This window comes from Stegodyphus dumicola, chromosome 2 (genome assembly GCF_044657685.1).
Source record: "Stegodyphus dumicola isolate Sdum_Otavi_A_Nest chromosome 2, ASM4465768v1".
Lineage (NCBI taxonomy): Eukaryota > Metazoa > Arthropoda > Arachnida > Araneae > Eresidae > Stegodyphus > Stegodyphus dumicola.
The window spans coordinates 131,820,260-131,843,377 of record NC_140769.1 but is presented as its reverse complement, the minus strand read 5'-3'; the positions used below and the strand labels follow the sequence as shown (position 1 = coordinate 131,843,377).

The 23,118-nt window shown below is 32.0% G+C and overlaps 1 protein-coding gene across 10 annotated transcripts in view; it reads left to right on the top strand.

Annotated features, from left to right (window-relative positions):
• LOC118184991 (sodium channel protein para-like) overlaps positions 1-23,118 on the top strand; it is a 610,313-nt gene that overhangs the window by 447,138 nt on the left and 140,057 nt on the right. For 9 of the 10 annotated variants that reach the window (XM_085811116.1, XM_085811112.1, XM_085811113.1 and 6 more), the window contains one exon: positions 9,159-9,442. In XM_085811116.1, coding sequence (XP_085667242.1) covers positions 9,159-9,442 — 284 coding nt within the window. The remainder of the gene's footprint in view (positions 1-9,158; positions 9,443-23,118) is intronic. The other variant, XM_085811114.1, reaches the window with a different exon arrangement.

Below are 23,118 nucleotides of genomic sequence, written 5' to 3'. Positions count from 1 at the left end.
TTGCTTGGCTGATTCTCTAGAGATGCCTTAATATTTTCATATTCTTTTGGCAAAGACATTAAAATGTAAATAATAATATCAAAACCGCTTACTTCAGAGCCAGAGACGCGTAGACTACTCACCAGGTTCATTACGCTGTCGATATGCTGTCTCATTGACACATCCTTGGATTTCCTTATGGTAGCTAGACGTTTACGCGTTAAAATTTGATTCACTGCACCTTTAGCGCTATACGTAGCTTGTAGTTTCTTCCATATTTTACATGCAGTGTCTTCACGTTGAATAGAAGCAATAACATTATCACTTAGAAGGGCAAGTATTAAGGCATAAGCATTTTTTGATTTCAAAACATCTGCAACTCTGTCCGCAACTGCTTCTGTTTCCAAAAACGTATCCAATTCCCTTGACGTAAATACTGCTCGAACTCTTCGACACCAAACACTGAAGTTATTAACACCGTCAAATGGCGCTACACCAAAAGCTTCCCTTTCACCTCCGGAAAAAGCCATCATTCTCAATATACCAAATCAAAATCACGCGAACGATAAATTATTACACTGAAGGTTCAATTAGGGAGCTATCAGCGAATTCTAACTTTTGAAGGAACCACGCTCTGCTGTTAAACATAGAAAATGCCGTGGTTCGCAAAGCAAATATTTATTACCGAGATATGCAGAGATACACGCATTTACATGCAAGCAGAAATAAGTACGTACAAGCACTAGCTACAAGCACAGATAAGTAAGTACAAGCAGAATAATACAAGCAACGATAAGCGGTTACAGAGGTCATATATATAACTTCACAACAGATCATGGTTTAACAAATCATAAACAAGACACAATAAATAACCAATCAAAAATAACATACAGAATGAGATTTAAGTTTCAGAATAACTCGGACCTTGCTGAAAGCTAATGAATGTTTCGGACGTGACAGAAAGCTATACTTCCTTTTAAAACAGTAAGAATGCGATTACAAATATCTCAACACGAATTTAATTGAAGATATGTTTCGCATTCAATTAATTCAGTTCTAATATCGTGGCAAGGCAAAAATACATAAAAACTCAAAACGTCTTCATTAAAAATTGAAAAATGTGGAAAAAGATAAAACACCACATGCAGTTAAATCAACTTGAAATTTTTTTTTACAATTAAAAGTAGGGTTTCTACGCAGAAACAAGCAATTCGGCCAGGGGACAAAAAGACATATTTTTCGGTGAACAGCTCTGAAAGTTTACTTTTGGTTTTACTCGGGGAAAAGATGCTGAAGGTGCAGAAACTGACTTAATTCGCTATTCTGCTAAGTTTCAAATGTAAACAAGTAGGGCTGTTTTATTAGGCTTGTCCGCAATTAAACAACTTTTCAATTGTTGATAATTCTACAACTATTGCATGCAGATTATTTAAAAGTATATAAAGCTTAACCGGAACATAAGAACACCATAATTCAATCATTTTTAAAACAAAATTTTGTAAACGTATAAGAATAAAAAAAAACTGAATTCAACGAGCCGAGTAACAGAACGGGTATATATATACATATTTGATGCGGCCGACTATAAACAAAAAAGGGAGGTGCATAACAACATGTTATAGCAGCCCCATATACAAAATTTTAACGTTCTGAGGCTACTCGTTTTTGAGTTATGCGAGGTACGTACATACGTACGTACCCACAGACGTCACGAAAAAAAATTTCTTCTGAATCCATTTTAAATCCCTTTTACAATCCTTTTTGGGAAAAAGAGTTCTTTATTCTGTCTTTACGCACAGATGTCACGCAAAATAAAGCGTTAAATTGCATTCGTTAGTGGTGAAAATGGGTATTTTCGTTCGCGATTACAATACTTCCCTTACTTCGTACAAGGACGTTGTAAGGAATTTTCGTGGTTTTAGCGTGATGCAAAGAATATTATGCGTGTTTTTAAGCCAAATAGTAAAACATATTTGAATAATTTGTATGCCTATATGTAAAATATTTTTATATTTTCAAACATTTCTCGCATCACTGCATAAATAAATTAATAAAACTCTATTATTGGACCCTTCTGATTTCTAATTTTTTTTAATTAAATAAAAGAACTTTCATATAACTTACTAATTCATGTGTTTGTACCTGTAATGACAAAATAATTCTTCATACATTTAAAGGGAGAAACATCATAAAATTATGAGTTAACGGGTTAATACTACACATTTTTCCAGTCACACAGTTAATAAAAATACTTTATTATGTTTTTTTCTCATTATGTTTCTTCTTATCAGCTTCTTAAAGTATTTCTTTATGTTTTTCCTAAATTATAACTAGATTTTGTTGAGAAGAACGGAAAAATTTTTACTCAATTTTTATACTTACTTTCGTTTACTTATTTCTACCTTTTTTAATCATTTAAAAACAATTGTGTTTATGTTAAATATTTAATCAATGTATTTTGATTATTATATTAATTAAGGACTTTGCTCAAAGTACCCATTAGAAATATGGGAGATTTTCTCTTAATTTGGGGTATAGTAAAATTTTGTGTTTATTTAAAATTAAATATTAAAACAATTTCTTTTGTGTTCATTTCTTTTAATATTAAGTATTCTTAATCTAAAATGTGATATTTTGAGTAAAATAATTTTATTCTCATGATTATCTAAAATATGTTTTTAATGTTAACAAATAACAATTTTAAATTAAACATAAAATATATTTTTAAATATTTTTATAATTTCCCGTTTAAAGATATATTTTTCCCTATTTCAAACTGAGATGAAAATAAAACACTTTAAAACTTAAATTTTGAAACCAATATTGCATTATTACTGTTTTTGTTGTATATTCGTATGTAATAAATTAATTAAATTATAAAACCTTGCATTGCGTTCAGCATTTTAAATTTCAGAAAACAAACGTAAATTGCGTGTTACAATTATAGTAGATAAAGTATTTCCCTCTGAATTTTTCTACATTTTACTACTTTATCAATCTCTTGGTTACTTAATTCTTCTCATACTATTTTGATTGCAAATGTGTTTGATATTTGTTTTCATATACTTTATGTGTAAAATATACCTTTTATATACTTTTATGTGTTATACATCGTTATGCATCATGCCGTTCCAGCAAAGCATAACCCATTTCCAATAAATCATGCATTGCTAAATTTCTTACATATGTATTATGTAAGATAGTTAATTAATACTTGCTAATTACATTCCTCGTAAATGTGAAAATGTTATTTTAGTAAAAATAATCTGTGTTCTAAAAATCAAATTATTTAAGTAATTATTTCATGCTATTGGCAAAATAAATTTTCTAAATAAGAATAATTTACAAAATTAAAACGAACTGAAAAAATATTAATTCAAGATAAACAATTTCTTTAAAATTGTTTGAACTGAAAAAATATTAATTTAAGATAAACAATTTCTTTCAAAATGCTTTAAAATAAATTAAGTGTAATTAACATCCATAATTGTGATTTATTTAACTAAAGAAAGAAGTTCTTTCTGTTTAAATTATAATTTTCTTAATAATAATAACTTACAGAATTAATACGAACTGAAAAAATATTAATTCAAGATGAAAAATTTCTTTCTATTCAAAATGCTTTAAAATAAATTGAGTGTAATTAACATCAAAATTGCGGTTTATTTAACGAAAAAAAGAAGCTCTTTCTGTTTAAATTATAATTAGTAATTAGTCTTTAGTCTATGGTTCTGAAATGGAAATATAATTTATTAAAATGTAAATTTTGTTCCAACAAAATGCATGCACAGGTACACACTCAATCATTACTTCCCTAATTGCTTTTAAGCACTTCAAAATACTACTTAGTTTCAAAAGAAACAAATGGCAATAACTAAAAAAATAATTATTGTGTTTGTATTCTATATGATAATTATTATAATTATAAAAATTTCTAAGAAAATAGTTTAGTAATAATTATGACAAAGCACTAGAGTTACTTGCCTCTGGGGAGATATACCTCAGTAGAGGTCTTTTTTTTTAGAAAAGATGATATTCATTTACGTTATCCTCGAAGCAAATTTCAAAATAATCATGCTGCCAGCTCGTTCAGCTGTCAGAAATAGAACTATTGAGAGAACTACCGGTGTTTTATGATATTTGTGACCAGATTTTTATACATCAGAATTTTCTTGGCAAAGTAATCACAGATAGAAGCTCTTTATTTTGCTTTTTTACGTATGATATACATCGATGAGCCAAATCCATTAAGAACACTTACTGAATACCGCGTTGCGCGACCTTTGGCCTACAAATCAGCTGCAACTCGCCTTGGCATGGATGCCACAAAATCTTGGTAGATGACTGAAGACAGGCTGTACCAAATATCTAAGCAGCCGTCACCCAGAGTCGAAATATTCTGACATGGGGGTGTTTGAACTTTGAGCTGTCTCTCTATGGCATACCAAATGTGCTCTATCGGGTTAAGATATGACACGTTAGGTGGCCAGGATATAACTTGGACAAATAAAGTTCAAATTAGGAAGGCAGGAAATAACGTCATACCTGCAATTCATCCTTATGTTTTTTGAACGCAGCTCGTTTACTGCAACACATTCGAGCTTTTTAACATGGTACGATGTCCTGCTGGAAGATTCCATGCTCAGTTAGAAACGCAGAAGCCATGTAAGGGTGCAACGGATCCACAGTTGTGTTCAGATAGTCAATAGCTTCCATAATCTGTTCTACCAAAATTAAGGATTCCACAGCCGCTCATGAGGAGGTCGCCCAAAACGTAATACAGCTGCCACCAGGCTATGTATGACGTGTTGTGCAAGGAGGATGTGACTTTGCCCTGGAAGACGGCGTATCTTGACACGACCATCCACATGAGAAATGAGAAATCGTGATTAATCCGACCAGGCGACTGTCTTCCACTTATCCATGGCCCTGTCTCGATGTTCCCGGGCCCACTGTAGGCGTAGATGACAATGACAATTGGTCAACAGAGGCCCACGAGTGGGACGTTTGCTACGCTGTCCCATAATCAACAGTGTCCGCTGATTTATGTGTTTCGAAACACCTGCACTTGGATGTGCATTTTGTTGGTCTGTCACCTGGGCCACTGTCTGGCGCCGATTTCGCTGCACCAAAGGGGACAATCTCCGACGTCCTTTTTTGATGACAAGTGAATGTCAAAGACCTTGGCGTCTAATGCTGGTTTCATCGTCCTTTATCCACTTTGCATAAATACTAACAATGGCAGATGGTGAGCAATCTACCAGTCGCGCAGTTTCGGAGTTACTCGTTCGGAGTCTTCGGGCCATTACAATCTGCTCTCTATGGCATTTGTTCAGATCAGCAGCTTTTCCCATCACTCGCAAAATTAAGTGCAAGAAAGATTCCTTACGTTTTTCAGTAACAGTTAAATGCCATTCCCACTTGATCCAGCGCCCTCCATGTTATCCAGACGAGTTCATTGAAAAATGTGGAGATACTTTGAATATAATACTTTGAATTCTAGTGTATATATACCATTCTCTAAAATAGAATTTTGGAATTAATATGGGATACAGAGGCATAGGAAGAAAAAGGAACATTTAAAATGCCATTTTGTTTCTTTAAGTCATTTTAATAAACGTGTATTAACAGTAATTACTTATTTGGTAACATTTCTAGCATTATAAAAAAGGTAACTGTTTTAAAAGAAAACTAATACAATATGAGAAACGTTATCAGTTGAGATGTTTAAAAAGTGTATTTTATACTTTTGAAAGACTGTTACAGTATCTATAAATAAATGCTCATTTGACATCAAATTTTGATATCTTTTACATCAAGTCTGAAAAAAATAAAATGTTATTTCAGAATCAAAACTGTTTCTATTTAAGATTCTAAATCATTGCGTATTTTGATACAAAACGTTAAGTATACAAAAGTTAATTATAATTACTTACACATTTTTAAATTGCATAGTATCTATGAAATGCGTTATGCTTTGTTTCATTTCATTATACATATAAGAAGAATTGTCCACCATCAGAGCTATCTGAGTTATACGATCTCAAATGTAAATGAAGTTTGTATCTTTGTACGGTTAGGTTATTTATTACGGCTAAGCTTCGAGGGCTATCTGCATAAGGGGAGGGATGACTTCGTGGAGGACTTTCTAAGGGAAACTGGCTCGTATACACGTTACACATGGCAAAAACCACGAAAACACTCATGCAGCCAGCTCGTTCGCGGAATTCGAACCTCGGGCGAACTACCAGTGTGTAGCGATTTTACCGCTCGGCCGCTGGTGGATGTATCTTCGTACGCTAAACTAAAATGAACACGAAATGATTAAATGAAGTTATAGATTAATGTGAAAAAAATGATTAAAAATTTGCAGCTGTAATTGCGTTGAAAACATAATGAAGATTCGTCAAATTAATATTTAACAGCAAGAAAAAAGAAAGAAATTTTTTAAAAAAATTCTTTTCCTCATTTTTAGTTATAGTAATTGAGATTGTATATCCACGCTTTGTTAATTGCATCCCATTGTTTGAAGGTTAAGGGCTGCCTGTGAAAAGTTTGTAAAATAATTCGTAGTGCATTTAATGGTAATATTTCTAGTAGTAAAATGTTTAAAATATGAGCAATAAATTTAAATGTTGAACAAAAGTATTGAAATAACAAGGCAGATATTCACCACTAAATGAGCAGACCCCCTTTTTTTATTGCAAGTGTTTATTAAGCGTAGTAAGACAAAAAAAGACTCTTCTTTTTTATTTCTCCAAAATATAGGCTTTTTTAAATTTTTAAATTAATTTTACTTTTAAATTATTAATTCATAAATAATATTTAATCATATTATGATCATATTATAATTATAATGTGATTTTTTCCTTTTTGTTTAATTGATAGTTCTGTTTACAAACTTTTGTTATCTTTTAAAAGTTTAATACTTTGCAAAATAAGATTACTCAAATTTAATTTACATATGTGAAAGAAATCTTCTTTTATATTAACCATTAATACGAAATATTTCGCATTTATTTATGGAGGCATTTATTTTATATAATTTCAATAATATAACATAGTGAAAATATAACATTAAATAAACTAAATTTAATGTTTGTAGTTTAGCGCTTTTTTTTTTTTTTTTTTTTAATGTTGCGGTTAGATACTCCCAAAAAGCATTTGTAAACATTGTTCTGTTTATTCTGTTGGTTTGAAATTCACAAGATAAATTTAGTCTTATATAAACAAGTTTGGTTTAAAATTTCGAAAGATTATAATTTTATAAAACTTTTCTGTCCTTTTTACAAAAAGGTTCGAATCCCGCGAACGGGCTGGCTGCATGGGTGTTTTCGTGGTTTTCCCCATGTGTAGCGTGTATACGAGCCAGTTTCCCTTAGAAAGTCCTCCACGAAGGCATCCCTTCCCTTAGGCAGATAGCCCTCGAGGCTTTGCCGTAATTAATTAACCTAACCTAACCTTTTAACAAAATTTTGTGTTCTGCCCCCATCGTAAAACTTTTAAACTACTTTTAAGTAATGTTTAAGTGACATTAATAAAATTGTATAATACTTAAATCTTAAATTACTAATATTAAATGTTATAATATAATATAAAATAAGGAATCCCATGAATATTGTGTAAGATCACCTTTTTCCATGTTCCGAATCTTCCGAATCGTAATCTAAAACAAAAATTGTGTAAACATCTTATTAATTTTAATGACTGATAAATTTTTAATGACTTATTAATTTTAATGATTTATTAGAAAATTTAAAAAAAAGATTATTATAATTTCAGCACATGTATATTACTAATATCACCACATGGCGGAGCTAAGTAGATATTCTATATTTCTGCAGAAAGTATAGTGTTTCATTTCTACAGATAATCCTCTATTAACTTATGAAGTAAACTTTCTTTCTCGTCTCTTATTTGATTTTTAAAAAAATTCTGGAAATATGTTAAAATTTTAACTCAATTAAATTTTGTCAGATTATACTGAGGTAATGTAACTCAACATTTAAAACATATATTTACATATTATATTCTATTTCTTAATTTTAATTTTGGCTTATTAACAATGTAGGTACATATTCTTTAATTATTTTTCATTAAACGAAGACTGTGAGTTTATCTTTAATTAAAGTGTCTTAATATTAATCCCTTTTTTCCTTATTAGAGATTCTTTTAAAGGAATCTTTCAGGATTTATATTCAAATTCAAATTAGATTCAAACTGCTGAGCGGCTTATCACTGAGTTCAAACAACTATAACGTAGATTCAAGAAGGGTTAAAATACCCTTTATTTCACTCAAAATAAGATGATCCCTTTCTCGGGCTTACAACGAAGCGTCCACTTAGGCTTAAACTCAGAATAAAGACTAAACTGTAACTGACTAAGAGACTTAACTGAAGCTAACACAATCTAATGCAGCTGGACTTTAGTTTAAACTGGCCGGCGAATATCAAAAGCCATGTAATATACGGCCGAGCGTAGCAATTTCAAAATAGATGTAACCCGAAGGCAAACAACTGCTACTCAGGATTCCTGGCCCTCTCTGACGAAGTAAGCTGAAACTTCCTTGAATACTACTTCTTACTAATTTGCATTCGACATGATTCTAAAACCCCATTCTGATAGGGAGTTGTAAGTCTAAACAAGAATTGATAGGAAAGCAATTTAAAACTAAAATAATTGTTATAAAATTAAATACCTTACATTTTCACAAGAAAAAAATTGAAATTCAGAAAACTTAATTTTTAGTCAGATTTTAATCTTAAATACTTACCTGTCAGTTAGCTTTAAACTGCCATAGCTAATTATGGCTTTATACGCAAATATCACTTTAGGTTTTCGAGCAACAACACTAATATAACAACCGATTAACTATGAGCACTTATGGTGGATTATTCTACTTACTTTGCTTTGAAGTTATAAGTGTTTTATAAAATATTCTTTTTAAATTTTGGTGTCTTTTTATATCGCATCCATATTGATATGCTTAGATGCGAGGCTGTATGCATTTTGTTACTTAGGCTTTAAATAGTTGTTAGTATCCTCGCGTATGATCGAAAGGAGAGCTCCCTTGTCCTGAGCATGGCAGTCGTAGTTTGTGGTGTGTGTGGTGTGTCAACATAGAGTAGACAAACCCCTACCACAGGCTACTAATCGGCCATACTTAAACATTATTCAGTGTCCGTCTATTATTTTCCAACAGACAGAGAGGAGGAGGAGGAGGAAAAGCCAAAGTTCAAAGAGAAGTGCTTGGCGCAGTGCCTGAAGTGCATAGATTTCTGCTGCATTTGGGACTGCTGTGCTTGCTGGATATATGTACAACAGCTCTGTGCATTCATCGTCTTTGACCCGTTTATGGAACTCTTCATCACGCTCTGCATTGTAGTGAATACTCTCTTTATGGCAATGGACCATCACAACATGGACAAAAATTTCGAAGCGTTCCTGGTGAACGGCAATTATGTAAGTGGGTAGGGTGCGAATGCAAAATTAGGCAAGAATTTCGGGAGCCTTAAACATTTTTATGCATTCTCGTGCTTTTTTTTTCTTTCTTTGATTGACAAAAGTGCACGAAATTACACAACGTGCGGAGTTTCTCAAATTTTCAAAACCGATTTCAACCATTCCGATTCTGCGTACAATCCATTATCTTACGTTTTCTTCATGTTACATATATTTGAATCTGAAAGAGGCTAAAAATGCCCATGAAATACAAAATAATATAATTAATAACCGTTGATGAATAAAGAGACAAATTCGAATTGTCAGAGCCTGCTTAATGTCATTGCACCTTTGCTAATCTTTTTTTTTTTTTTAATCTTTTGCATAAATTCACCAGCCTGTTAGTTAACACACCATCTGCCTATGCATTTGTACTACGTTATTCAATCTAATTTATTTAAGTTCTTGAGAAAATAGATCGTCATAATTATGATGTATCGCAAAAAAATAACATGAAACGTTATTATCTGTGTATTATCGCTCAGTTAAAAGCAAAACAAATTATTAACTTTAAATCTTTTCAGATCAATATTTTGATATGAAATAAACGCTTTGTAAAATAAAAAGCAATTGGATAATATAAAATGAAATTTTTTCCCTGATAAGACAATGAAAACAAATTTACTATTTTACACAATTAATATTTAAGAACACCGTCTGATACACTTTTGTACTAATCAATAAAGAAATGCTTCAGCAACTTTTAAGAACTGCGTATTAAAATTGCACTTTCGTCGAATTCAAACGCAGTTGTTTACATGTTCTTTAAGTCTGTCCTTTTTAAGTGTTCATCTGTAAGTGCAAATAGAGATATGATTTTATTATATTCGTAGAATTTTAAAAAAATAAAAGCAATTGTATCTGTAAGTTTCCTTGTAATCCATTAAATTATACACTGCTTGACAAAATGCAATACCAAGAAGGAGTGGTCAGAAAGTGAAGAAATTTGGAAAAAAGACAGAGACAGCAAGCAGTAATAAGTGATCTGTATTTCAAAATCATAGTCAGAATACAGAGCGAGAACGGCGTCGGCTCAGTAGGCTGTAGGACCACCGCGGACAGCGATTCACGAAGAAACACATCTAGGCATAGAGTCAATAAGAGTGCGGATGGTGTCCTGAGGAATGGCTCTCCACTCCCTTTCATCCATTTGCCACAGTTCGTCTTCTGAACGAGGCAGGGGCAGAGTCTGCAAACGGCGTCCAATCACATCCCACACATGTTCGTTTGGTGACAGGCCAGGAGAGTATGGTGGCAAGGGAAGCATTTGTATACCTTGCAGAGCACTGTGTGGTCGGGGGTTATCCTGCTGAAAAATTGCATTAGGCAGCCCCTGAAGGTAGGGGATTGCCACTGGCCGCAGTACATTATCCAAGTATCGTTGGGCTGTCATAGTGCCCTGAATACGAACTAGAGGTGACCTGGAATCGTAGGCAATAGCGACCCAAACCATTATGCCACGTTGTCGCGCGGTGGGGCGTTCCACAGTTACTGCCGGATTAGATTTGTCTCCACGTCGACGCCACATACGTATGCGGCGACTGTCACTGGATAAACAGAAGCGTGACTCATCTGAGAACACGACGTTTCGCCATTCTGTCATCCACATCGCTCCAATCCAGCACCATTCTAAACGTTGCCGTCTATGCTGTTGGCTCAATGGCAGTCTTCTTAACGGACGCCGTGAGTGCAGGCCACGTTTAACCAATCGACGGGAAATGGTTCTGATCGACACGGGAACATCCAGGGTATCTTGCACATGCTGCAGAATCGCGGTACAAGTGACTTGCGGGACCGTCACAGCTTGTCGGCGGATGCGTCGATCCACGCGTGCTGATGTCACTCTGGCTGCACCTGCACCCATCCTTCTTTCCACATTTCCTTCTTCGAACCATGTTGGCCATAGCCGATGCACCGTGCTTGCATCCATGCGGGTACAGTTGCGATTTGACGTAAGGACCAACCCGCCCTTCTCAGTCCGACCACCATACACTTCGTAAAATCGTCTTATCTGCTGGAAGTGTGTTCATTGATGGCGGCCTGGCATTCTCTCATATTACATTTATCCTCTGGGAAAAAAACAACATTTTTCGATAATTCGTCTGGCAGAAATAACGACACGAATATTGCCCATTCTTCACAGTCCTTCCCTTATATCTTACTTCACGTGCGTCGGAGAGCTGCGCATTGCACATCATTCGCATAACGCAGTGACGTGCGTCTACTCTAAAATTTGCATAAATTTCTGACCATTCCTTCTTGGTGTTGCATTTTCAATGTCGAGCAGTGTATATAATTATATTCAGTTCGTCACATAAAATATTTTCTTTCTCGTATGCAAACAAATGATTGGAAGGAGATTTTTCATGCTAAGAGTTAAAACGAGTAAAATAAATCTACTTTATTGAAAACATGCTACTATTATAAAATTAATCATTTAAAACTATACGTTTAAAGTCTAATAGGTTAATCTATACACTTAGAACTATTATTATAAAAGTAGTGTTTTATAAACGTGAATATCACCGATGAAAATCAAATTAAATCGAAATTTTCAAATAAAGAAGTTAATTTTTTTTTTATACTAAGGACAGCATTTTATCTCTAAAGTCCAATTTTATACAGAATTAAACGGAAGGCAAAGAAAAAAAATACAGCACAAAACATAATTTTTTGTTGAAATTCTGTTTTCCCATTTAAAATTCCGTGAAGAAATAGCTGTATTGCACACTTTTTTTTAATTTATCATAAAAATATTTCTTTCTATAAAACATCAAAAATACATTCTTGGTAACATAAGTTATCTATCATAAGATTTTTTAGCTCTACACATGAAATAATTAGAAACAAATAATCATTTCGTATCTATCATGTATTAATTGTACATATCGTAGTCCCAGTGTCGTAGCTAAGGTGGGGCAAGGGGGGACATGTGTCCCCGGGCGCAGCATCCAGGCGGCGCCAAACTGATGCTACGAAATTTTTTAATGAAATGTTTTCCATTCTTTGCACACAGGAAGGAGTGCAAATTCTTCAGTTGTGCCCTGGCGCTGGAATCCTAGCTACGCCACTGCGTAATCCTGAGTAAAAAAGGAAGCACTCATTTGGCAGATGTCAATATATATTGAATATAGCAAAATATGTTTTAGATCTTCGGTTTGTTTGTGTTCAAAAGTTATAAAATTCTTTAATTTAGTAAAACTCATTTCTGAGGGTGCAAAACGAACACATTAAAGCATTACTCACCAGCATAAATATATTGGTTTTATTTTTATACTCTCTTTATGGCAATGGACCATCACAACATGTACAAAAATTTCGAGAAAACTCTAATAATAGTCAAACAGTTGGACAAAACTCCAATAATAGTCAAATAGTGAATACAATATTGATTTACAATATGCAACTGAGATTCCCAAATATAGGGGAATAGTAGATGTAATCGCTCTTTTCTCTTTAAACGTCCTATGTATGAAACGAACGATTGAAAATCTCTCACTTTATTTTAAATTCTACATGAAAAGTGGAATTATGGATAAAATTGGATGGATATACGTCGAAGCTCAAGGCGAGTATTGATTTCATGCTTTTGGAACAGAAAATGTCAACTTCACCTTTCAATTAAATTCTAGAAAATGATACATTTTACTAAAGATAGACTCAGTTTACGTTATGGCTTAAATAGTCGGCAATATCGTATACACTCTTAGACAAAAAAACGACGCACCACGACGCACCGAGAAGATATAAAGCAAACTGGACACAAATTGATATACATACAGGTTTCGAAGGAAAATGCAAAATTTTACATTTTGGCCGCCAGTGAATGAACGGTTGTCGCTACAGCGCAACTGGCAGGATATTTAACAGGAGAAATTACGATTCCACGTCATAAATTCTTCATGAATTTCATTTCGTGTACTCTGATAGACAGTAACTTGCATACAGGTGCGCGGACGATATGCGCAGATGTCAGAATTTGAGAGAGGTCGTGTAGTTGGGTTCAAAGAAGCCGGTAGGTCTTATCGGCGAATAGCTCGACATTTGAGCAGGAACGATGCCACTATTAGACGATGTTGGCAGGAATGGGTGAACCATGGCCGCACACAGCTTCAAGAAGGAAGCGGTAGGGCTAAAGAAACGACAGAACGTGAAGACCGAGCAATCGTCAGAGCGGCACTCACAGCCCCAGATGCATCATTATCATCGATTGTACGTGCAACTAGTGCTTCAGCGACCGCAAGGACCATTCGTAGACAGCTCACAGAAAGGGGGCTCAGGTCACGGCGCCCCTTGCGCCGATTACCATTGACCTCTGTACAACGTCAAGTCCGTTTGCAGTAGTGTCGGGCTCATTCGCACTGGAATGTCACTGACTGTAGCAGAATAGTCTTCAGTCATGAGTTCCGCTTTGAAATGAGCCCCGTTGGCCAGCGAAGGAAACGCCCCGTACAGCGGTGTGATAACAACCTGATTGTCTTCCGGCAGACAGGCCGACAACCAGGAGTGATGGTCTGGGGTGCCATTTAATTTCATAGTAGGACCCCTTTGGTTGTCATCCGTCGCAACCTTACAGCACAGCGGTACGTCGGCGAAGTTCGAAGGCCCGTTGTGTTACCTCTCATGTCACGCCAATCTGGGCTTACATTTCAGGAAGATAATGCCCGCTCCCCACACTTGTTCATCAGTTCTAACGATTTTCGTCCCATTCGGATAACTCCTCCTTGGTGCGTCGTTTTTTTTTTTTTTTTTTTTTTTTTTTTTTGTCTAAGATTGTACACACCTTCAAGTACCGTCGGAATGTTCACATAAAACATAGCTCTGTCATATACCAATAGAAGCAGCAGACAGAAGATAACTTTTATTGTGCGTAAAATGCACCACATCTCCAGCAAATATGTTTCTCTAGCATTTTTTAATTTTAGGTTATTTTTTCCTAGTAGCTATTCGCATTGTAAATTTCGCTTTTACCCCGAAGACGAGCAAAAATATGTAAAACATCGAAATGTTGTACTGGAAAGCTTTGGCAATATCGAAAATAAAACGTATCTCACTGTGATTGCTCAGTTTTTCTCTCTTTCTCATGCCAGTCTTGATATAGCATTGAAAACGTTCCCCCTCTAATGTCATCAGTCATATCTCCGTTAACGGCATGACGATTTATTTCTACATAATTACTGAATTCTTCATATCTCTTGAGATGCTATAATAGAAATTCCTAAGATTGTAGACCTTTAGCTCCGAGTTTTTACGGAATCATTATGTTTTCCCTACCAAACTTTTCTGCCCACATCACATGCTAACTGTTCTTTAAGGGGAACAGCACTAAATAATTTGCCATTCAGTACAATTATTGCGGGGTAAATTCTAAAACTTTTATCGCATCTAAATACTATTGCTCAATGTATCCCCTAAGCTCTAAAAATTAGGACATCCCTAAATTTTGTAGCTTTGCATTTCTCTAAATTCAAAACATTCCCGCCTCTAAATTTAGCCACACTGTGCACCGTTTTTCGTGCCGTCCTTGAGTAGAATTATGTTTTAAAAATTAAATTTAATAATAACTATAATTTTACCATAGATTATCACATTTTTACTTTACTAAGGTTTTTTATTCTGACTTTAATTTAATTCAAAGTGTACGAATAACATATCGGGGAAGCTCTTCAACAATGCAATACTATCTGAGAAATAATTTTTCAAAAAGCAAATGAATTTACAACTGTTTAGAGTCCTATAGTGTCGAAAGGAACGAAAAATGTTATTCAGCAATAATATGTTATTTAAATACTTACCTCTTGACAAGTTATGTTTGAAATATTAAATAGGGGTAATTGATTTATTATTTTTTCATAGCTTCTTTAATTTTAATGATTTCACCACTGTTTGAACAAGATTTAACATTCGTACAAAAAAGTTAGATGGTCATATTTGACAACTCTAAATTCACACTTCTACTTTTAAGACACCTTTCATATTCCCTATACTACACCTTTTCCCTCGAATAGGATAATCATATTATCTACTCCTTTTAAACTCAGTCTTTTATATATATATATATTTTTCTGTTTTATATATATAGTCTTTTATATATTTACTAATGGATTATTGAGTATATTATCTCCTTTGAGAAGGTTAGTAGAATTTATCTTTGAGATACTACCTTTCATAATTTTTCCTTGAGTAAAAGACGAATCACTTCGTCATTTATTAATTATTGTTAATTGATCGGGGGTTGGTTTGTTCCCTTTGAAAAGTCATCCAATTTTCGATCAATGATGACAATTACTTCTTTTGTTGATTACTTTTCATTTTTTTTTAAAGTTTCCATTTAATTTTTGTTTCATGATTCATATTTGATGTTAAATTAAAAAAAAATTCAAGATTCAATTTTAAATGCTTATAAGTTACTTCATTCGACTAAAATTCAGCTACCTGTCTCAAACGAGATAATACACTCAATAATCCATTAGTAAATAAGTTATTAGTTTATTACCTTGCAACTGTTGCGCAAGTATTAGGCAATTTATTACGGTTAATTAATATATATACTTCAATCTTTGATATATATATATATATATATATATATATATATATATATATATATATATATATATATATATATAATCTTAAATTCACTTAGTTCGAAAACACTTTTTTCTAATACTTGCGCAATGGCTGCAAAGTAAGATAATAATAATTTATTTACTATATATGAGTGAGGGAATATAACAAACATTCTCTATTCGTAAAAAGCAAATTAAAGTTAATAAATTTAAATGAAATTTAATGCAAAGAAATAAATGATTAATTATTGTTGCGAACTAATCTACAATATCATTTAAATTCTGAGAGCATATGTAAATCAAGTGCAAGTATCAAAATTCATTAATAAATATAAAATTCCAAAACTTATTTAATCCTAAAACATTTATTTATAAAAATGCATATGTGAATCATTGTTGAGCAGGCAAGAGACAGACTTATCAAGGGGAAGTTGCCTCCAAACCTAACTATTCAATCATTCAATTCGTGTTTTGTCATCCATGTAGACAAGGGTAAAAGTCAAAACCAAAAGTAATACCAAATGTGGTGAATTACTAAAAAGAAATTTAAAAAAGTGGAATTTTGAGAAATTAGCAATTAAAATTTAAAATAATAAATAAGAGTAGAAAACCAAATTTTCAGAAAATCAAAGTAACTTAGAAACTCTTGCCTACAGAAACTTCCCCGACACGAATTATGTATATAAATCAAAAATAAACTAGACATTATCTATAAAAAATAATAAATTATACTTAAATAATACTAAAAAGCCAAGTAAATAGTAAGTTTTAATTTAGCTTACCAACTATATTTGTTTTGGGGGAGTGGAGAAGCATTGCCAAACTAAGTGATGTTAAGTAGTGTGTTCTGCAAACTTTAAACAGAAGGCGCTAATGTAAGGTTAAGTTTAGTGTAAAGCATATCTGTGATCAATTTAAAAAATCGTTAAAAATACTCAAAGAGTAAAAAAGCAAAAATTAAAAACATAAATGGACTTTAAAAGGACCTAGGGGGTAGTTATAAATAGAAAATTAATAATTATCATTACATATATCTGTAGAAAGCTATCATATAATTCCTTATTGCTTTGAACCTTTTACTGGTTAACTTTACAGATTCTTTGCTTCTAAAAGAGAGTTTTTATGTTTGATCTCTCATATATCAATACTTTTTAAGTAATTTTGAGAAACTCGGCAAATGATATGCATTATTTTGCTCACAGCAACCTGTAGCACTCTTCATAGATTGGCTAATACCTACATAGGCTCTGGTGATGCATGGTACTAGATGGCTGTCTCCATACTTTCAAAGAAATTGTGTAACCAGTGCAAATTCTATTGCCATTATGCGCTGAAGGCTCTCGAACGATCACTTTTACACCTACATTCTGGCAAATATGTCTTATAGATGCTTGAAGAATTAAGTAAATACTGCTTTAGTTAGACCATAACATGCATAAAAGCACGGCTAAAGGCAATGCGAATTGTTTTTGATTTTTTTCAAGCAATTTTTTATATGCTTAATTGCTTGTTCAGGGTTTCTAATGAAAGGCATAAATTATTTTATGACACTAGCCTTGAACTGAAGCATACAATTTGTATCGAAATTCCTTGCCTGTATTCATAATAATTTGTTATTTCATTTACTAAACATTTCGAGTCACCCTTTCAGGTATCTTTAATAAAAATAACTTTTACTGGCCATTAATCAGAAACCTGTCCCAGACTATTGTTGAAATTACAGACTTTTGTCAGGCGATTTATAACTAACATACGTATTTCATTACTAGCATAAATATTTCATTCGTTATCTTCGCGAATACGGTAATGGTCTTAACTACCTTGATTTACTGTTTCATTAATATTTTGGTCCCGGTAAATGTATATTTTAGGATACCCCTTGGCGAAACTTGGCGATTTTTGGCGGTTCATGGATACCGAGTTTGTGCAATTCCAAAAATCGCCGCTATTCAAAACCAAAATAACAAGACAAAGAGTTGCACAATGTCGGTATCCATGTACGCATCGACCTATTTTCACTTAAAAAAAATTCCAGAATTGCACAAACTTGCATTACGCACTCCCTTCACTTTATCCATGTACACGTCGACCTATTTTCACTTAAAAAAAATCCCAGAATTGCACAAACTTGCATTGCGCACTTCCTTCACTTTGTCCATGTACACGTCGACCTATTTTCACTTTAAAAAAATCCCAGAATTGCACAAACTTGCATTTGCGCACTCCCTTCAGTTTGTCCAAAAGGGATATCCTAAAGTCAACTCTTAACGTTGGTCCCTTGAAAGTCACAGATGAAGAAATTAAAAAAAAAATAATAACTCTTAAATTACTTTTAAAATCATTTATAAATTAAATTACTTTTAAAATCATTTATATTCAAAATTATCAAAACATCATATATTATTTGAATTAAATAAATAATTTCACAATTTTATTAATCGTAAGATATTTTTGTAATTTGTAATAAATCGATTATATACACATTATCCTGATGCTTTCAGCTGCACTTTTGGTGCTTATTATAGTGATCAGGTATGATAAAATTATTGCATAAATAAGTTTTATCTCAAGGAATACGAAATAAAGTATAATAATGCTAGGGTAAATTATGAAAGCAATGTTATCAGCAGATAACTGTTTATCAGTCCAAGTTTTCCATTCAATAATCTTCGCTAATAAATATTTCTTTTTCTTTTTGCTTAATTTCTAATTTTTTATTTTTGCTTAAAGAATGAACTCATGTTTGCTTTTGCTTAAATTTGTCTTCTGTAGTAAAAATATTCAACAAAAAACTTTTTTAAAAATGACCTTTTTTATAATTCATGGCAATCTATAAAGCATTTATTTCGAAAGTACCATGAGATAATTATATGTACTTTTGGAGATATTGCATGAGTTTTCCACCGTGTTTTTCACATTTTTTTATTAAAGTACTTTAAATTTAAAATGCACTAGCTGTTACGTATAACTTTCTAATGTTGCCTAAAACTAATTGTTTATTTTTAAATCACGGTACTAATATTTGTTCCATTATAATTACTCTATTGCATACAAATTTACTTATTTTCAATCTTAAAATATTTGCGTTAGCGTAAGCTAAGATAAATTTTATCTAATAGTTTAATAAAAATATTTCTAGAACATAAATCCGGAAAGAATTAATAAAATTCTTATCTATGAATTTGACTTTTTCCATGTAAAAAGTTTTAAAATAGATAAGAAATCCAATGTTAACTTCATTAATATAAAACTTTTGCAAACATTTCACAAAAAATTATCTTTAATCAGCAATGACGAGTAATATTCTGCCAGTTTTTCAACACAAACTATATAAATGAAATTATAATTGGCATATTTGAATAACGTACTAGGATGAAGCTAATGTTGTGATACTTTAATATTTAAAATTTACCGAGGAATTTTATTGTTTTACATTAAATAGAATTTTATTCGAATAATTCTAACTTTATAATGAAAAAGCCTTGTTTTTTAAATAAAATTACTAAATAAAATTGTCAAGCTTTTGTTGATTACATAAAATTTAAATATTAATGGACAATATTCCGGTAACAAAGAACAAAATGACCACCATAAGAAAAAATATCATCCTAATCTTCAAGCCCAAATAATTCCTGGAGATTGGAAAGTAGTCATGTTTCAGTCTTTCAATCTTTGTATAGCACTACAAAATGTGTTCAAGGGAAAGCAAAAGGTAAGGTATTCTGAATTGAATATATGGAATGTTACAGTTTTAAATATTCAAATGTTTTTTGTGATGCAGTATAAAATGTGGTTCCTAGTACATAAGTTTTAAGTTTTTTTTTAACTATGTGTTTATCACTCGCGATCAAATAGACCCTTAGCAAAAACTTACTCTTTTAGTGAGTTACCTATGTATTATTAACTAACAAATTTGTAAAAAAAAATATGAATTGTACTCAACTCAGCAGTGTAAAGCTATCTAACATGAAGGAAACAAAAGACAAGCAAAATTAGAAAATTAATTTTGAAATAAAAGGCAAATTAAATCATAAACAAAGCATACTATCATTCTATTAAATTCATAACAACTGTTTTGACATATTTCAAGAAGACAAGAGAATTATTTATGAAACCGGGCCTCTAATTCTGTTGGATGTTCTTAAATCTCTCTCTGTATATATATATATATATATATATATATATATATAATTTAATAATTAATATATAATTTAATGCAGTCGCGGTGCATTATTATATATTATTTAAACTGGCATTTCTGGCCACAATTCACTTGTAATCTAATTGTGCCTATTTCCAGAACATTGACATTATTGATGCTGACTGCTACGACATAAAGAGAGCACAACGAGCGACAACAAAGGTTGAAGCTAAGTGCACACTTATCAAATATGCAGGCTCTCCAACAGAAGGTTTGGGCTTAGGTTAGAAAGGCTTCAGTTCTCAAAATTCTGAATTTAAGTTCCAAATCAGCTGGGTCATTAGCGTTACGCAAGCCATGCGACATTAGATGGGTCTAGAAATACCGCAGTCCAGAATTGTTATTTTTTTTTTAATTTTATAATAAAGAGGAAATACCCAAATTAAAAACGATGAATTAAGAGGCTATTCTTAAATTAAATTATAAAACTGATTTAGATAAATTTTATCTTACATATATATATTCTCTATTTTCAATACATAATGAGCGATTATGAAATTTAAACACATTTATTAGAAATAATTTCTAAAAATGCCTGTTTTTGTAATTAAGTTTTTATTCTATAAAAATTGCAATATCGATATCTGCAACAATTTTTCTTCATTGTTCTTTTCGAGAACCCTTCCACTGCCATTATAATTTGTCACTTCATAATATATTTAATATTTCTTCCGTAAAAGTATTTAAAAAATATCTTCAATTTATGAATTAGATTCCCTTAAAATCTTCATTACTCATCAAAAATATCTCATCTAGTTACATACAGTTACTGCACTTTTTCTAGACAAAAGTTTTACCGTTCTGATATTCCCTTTTGCCTTAATTAAATATTTCATCATTTGCATCATTTTTATGATACTATCGACTATCGTGTGTGCCGGACGCAGTTCTATGCGTTCAAATGCTTGCAGGTTCGCATGATAACTTAATAATACATTTTGTTATTTACAAGATTTACTGAAATCAAATTTACTGCAACATTAAAACGAATAGAGAAATAATATTTGAATATTATTATTTGTGTAAATATTTTAGGAACTAGGAACCACATATGTTATTTTCCGATATGTATTTTGTTTCTAAAGACATGTTCAATGATTATAAAAGGTTTTATTCATAATTATTCTCTCAAATAGTCTACAGAAGTAAAATACATGTTTGAAAAAACAGAAATAAGCTTAGTTATAATAATAGTTTGGAAATCATAAACTAAGTAATTAAAACTTATTCCAAGACATACCGAGTTGAAAAATATCGTTATATTAGAACAGATTTATTATTATAATGTCACCTAATGTAACACTTTAAATGCAGTTCAAAAAATTATTAATCAAAGCAATTCCAGAAAATTACAACCTAATCATAATTCCTTAAAATAAATCAAATAATATTTATAAAAAATACTGTTATAATATTAATATAAATTTTTAAACCGAAATTAAACGAAATTATTTATTATTATTATGGTTAAGCTAAATCAAATGCAAATGGAGTTAATTTTAGATTTTTAACTTAGTTACCTCTCCATTAATTAAATTATTCTAGAAAGTATGACTGTAATATGGTAATAATCATAATCTATATATGTTGAAATACAGTGTTTTGGAGAATATATATAGAATGTTAATGCACACTACAGTTTATACTGCAAAACAGTTTATAAAGAATTTAATGTAAATTATAACGAGGCCAGTACTTAATTTTGTAGATCCAAGCGCAAAACAATTTTACATGAAAATGAACTGTTTTATTGTTTTTTCAGAATACTTGCTTTTAAGAACAGTGACATTTTTATATTTGAATAAATCAATTTTTATATAAAATTATACCATTTCAGAAGTTTGTATAGCAGAAACATGTGATTTATACGCTTCAAGTGCTCTCCATAGAGTAATAACTATGTGACATTGCATTTTGATTTTTGAGAACAAAATTTCATTGAGTTCTAAAGCAGGCGAATGAAAGAAATGTCGTTTTCTCATGATTCAGAATTATGCAAAGTAGGGCTTCTTTTTTTTCGGAGTCAAGCATTTATTTCTGAAACTGAAATTACCGTATATGAATAAACATCTACTGCTCTACGCTTACGGAAAGCAATGATTCTGGTATGACTGGGTTTAACAAAAAGGTAATAAAAATTTCCTTTGAAGTACTACGAGAATTAACAACTTTTTAAAGACTTGGTTCTTTTTTGAAACACAAACATAGATTGCTGTTTTGTTTTGTACTCACAGAAATAAATGTTTCGTTATGTCTTAGGAAACTTCTGAGACACCGGAGCTGGTTCTTTTATGATATCAGGCTCAAATTGACTCCAGCCTTATTCTTCTGAGCTTATGTTTGTGAAATCCGGCGCACAATTATTATGATTTAAAAGATCTTGCAAAGAAAACTGAAGCTATTTGGGCTCAGAAATCCCAGATTTCATATGTGATACTGCAACGTAAAGTGATCATGAGCTTCAGTATTTTGGATATCACAACTGTTTATAGTCGATCTTCACGACATTATTGCTCTGATTTCTGCCTCCAACTTGGAATACTTTGCATCAACCGTGAATTGTTTCCTTGAAAGCTGCTCTCATTTCGATTAACACATTTTTGTTTATGAAATCTCGTCGAATAAAATAAATCATAACTTTAAAATACCTTAATTCCACGATTATCCACCCTCTTTGTTTCAAAAGCATATCATAAATAGAATTTTGTAGAATTTACCATTCTTAAACACCAAAGTTCACGAGGAGGCCCGTTTAATAAAAAATTACATGCTCTAAAAATTGCGTTTTTTAGTTGTTGTTGCCTTGTCATTAATTTTATGGAAGAATGGTTGCCAGAGCCTCAAGGAGATTGGACTTCTATTGCCACCCC